The 2500-nt window shown below is 33.0% G+C and overlaps 1 protein-coding gene across 1 annotated transcript in view; it reads right to left on the bottom strand.

Annotated features, from left to right (window-relative positions):
• Positions 1 to 2500, bottom strand: part of LOC137647884 (neural-cadherin-like) — a 76382-nt gene that overhangs the window by 56659 nt on the left and 17223 nt on the right. The window contains exon 6 of the mRNA XM_068380837.1: positions 461 to 598. Within this exon, the coding sequence (XP_068236938.1) occupies positions 461 to 598 (138 nt within the window). The remainder of the gene's footprint in view (positions 1 to 460; positions 599 to 2500) is intronic.

Here is a 2500-nt window from a genome sequence, read left to right as displayed (position 1 = left end):
AAGGCTTTCACATGCACACTTTTAAGCTTCACACATAAAAGCAATACATGATAAGGAAAGTATTATGCATGAGGTTTTTTCTTTATTTCTATGTTAAGTCTTCCCGCTTCGGATTCCTGTGAACGTTAAAGTATTTTTCGATCCTTTGAATGTGTTTAATTATGGTCTTAATAGAATGATTTATTTACCTTAAAACTAATGTTTATCACAAAAAATAAAATAAAGATTATTTTTCTGTAAGATAGTGAATATGAAATGAAAAAAATACATTGATCAGTGGGAAATACAATTATGGATAAAGGATTTATAACAAAAGATTAAAATACGTTGATATACTTCCTGGTTTATATGGCAATGCATTGTAATGAAAAGTACAATCAGAAATCATAATCTTCAGAGATATTTCATTACAAAAAAATCATATGATAATCCATGTTTTACAAAAAAATTGAATTATTACCTTCATTACGAAGATTTTTCCATTTTTGGAATCGATGGTGAAGTGTGAATTATATGGGTTCTTAACATCGATTCCCTCACCCGAGAGAAAAAAAACTATGTTGTTCTCTATGCCAGAATCAGCATCAGTCGCACTCACCTGAAAAGGGCAACTGATGAGATATATATATCCCTTACATGGGATTTTCAAAATTCTCCAATAGTGGATTTTAATGTCTCCATTTCACTGGACCTCATTAATGAAAATTCTAATTTTAATTATACGCAAACCACCTGAATACCTCCGAACAAATTTATTTAGGTATTTTCCATTTGCATGTAAAGGATCGTATGGTTTTGGGAATGAAATGGCTAGAAAAGAATTATTTTTGGGATGGAGCTCTTTATTTGTGAATGATCTGTAACATATGATCTCCATTTTAACACGTGAAGATTTATCACAAAAGAAATTCAAAATAAATGAATAAAATTCTACTTTCCTGAATGTGTCACTAGGGGCAACCCAAAAGGAAAATCAAGTCGTAGCAGTATTGTTTTTAGACCAAAGACTAGAGAACCACCAACAAATCTAATTCAATTTACAAATCATAGTAACCTTTCTAACCTCATTGGGAATTTTTATTAGATTTTGATATCTACGAGTGTTTGCAACACAGTGTTGAAGTGTAACCAGACTTAGAGTCGGAAAAAAGTGTAAGGGTCAATCATGTAAGTATTATATTGCTACCACATCAATGACTGAAGAGAGACAACTGCTGATAGTAAACATGTTTCCGTGTTCCATTATCATTTGTTTTTTTAGGTATAGTATTAATCTTCTTAGATGACAAAATTTCTAGGTAAAAGTCATATCGAAATAGTTCTTTGAAATTTTACATTCTTAAAAGCTGATCTTTGCTTGCTCTAAGCTTTAACCGTATATTACCTCTCTATTTCTAATAAGATAGCAGGGTGTTGCTTAACTAGGGGAGTACGTGGCTAGTTGCTACAATGTTACTACTTTACCTCTGATTCAATATCTAATGAAGGAAACCTAAAAAAAAATTCAAGCTGTGAAAAGTTTATTATGTATGTTATAATTACCATATAACAAAAGGGTTATATACTGTACTTTTTTCTTTCTGTATATTAGAGAAAATAGCAGAAAAACTTGTATAAAACTTGTCCCATATGCCGGGTAGGTTGTTACATACCATGGGGTACATTGTTTCAAAATATGAAAAATCACTTCCTTTAAAATCAAAAGCAAATTGGTTATCATTTCCTTATACAGAGGTCACTTACATAAAGAGCACTTTCATTTGTGGAACTTCCATTGGTCTAATCTCTGCATTTGATGCTTTTGACTTATTGCTTCCCTGAGTTTGAATTTGGCCATTCGCCACCACATGCGAGACACCAATAATCTTCAAGGTTCTGTCTGTTCCTATTTCCATCAGACTTCAGAAACTATTTGTTGTTAAACTGAGTCTTTTTCATTGAGAATCCTCTTAGTGCTGATGTAGTTTCATCTTCGCAGGTGTGTCTGTTAGTATTGCTCTGTGGCGTTTCCTTTTGTTACATCTATGAGTTTTTTTGGGGGGGTTCCCGTTTTAAATGGTGTCAGCTCATCTGAGGTTTTGATTTTCCCTCTAGGTCTTTGTTCAGTCTTTGTAGGAGATGATTGGCGTATGTAACGTCCTATCATAGCCACCCTTGCTTGTGCTTGCAACAGGGTCTGGGATCGTATTCTCTAGGCTTATATGCTGGGGAGTTGGGTGTTCATGAATAGGTTTAGCGGTAGGTATCATGTAATCTACGCAAACTCCTGTAGGCTATAATTAGAATTTATCATTTGCTTTGGTTTCATTACTCATTTATATAGATTTTGAAATTATATATATCATGCTGGGTAAATTGTTACTGATTATAACATCGACCCCCGAGCGAAATATTTTCCAACGCGTCCTGGATTTTGCTATTTGTTTCAATTTGGGGAAATTAGGTCTAATCATAAATGAAGCCTAAAGAAAGCTATTTTAAAATATCACATTTAATTTAT

Source organism: Palaemon carinicauda, chromosome 10 (assembly GCF_036898095.1).
Source record: "Palaemon carinicauda isolate YSFRI2023 chromosome 10, ASM3689809v2, whole genome shotgun sequence".
In the NCBI taxonomy this organism is placed as follows: Eukaryota; Metazoa; Arthropoda; class Malacostraca; order Decapoda; family Palaemonidae; genus Palaemon; species Palaemon carinicauda.
The sequence above is the reverse complement of the archived record's forward strand: the minus strand, read 5'-3'. Positions and strand labels throughout refer to the sequence as shown.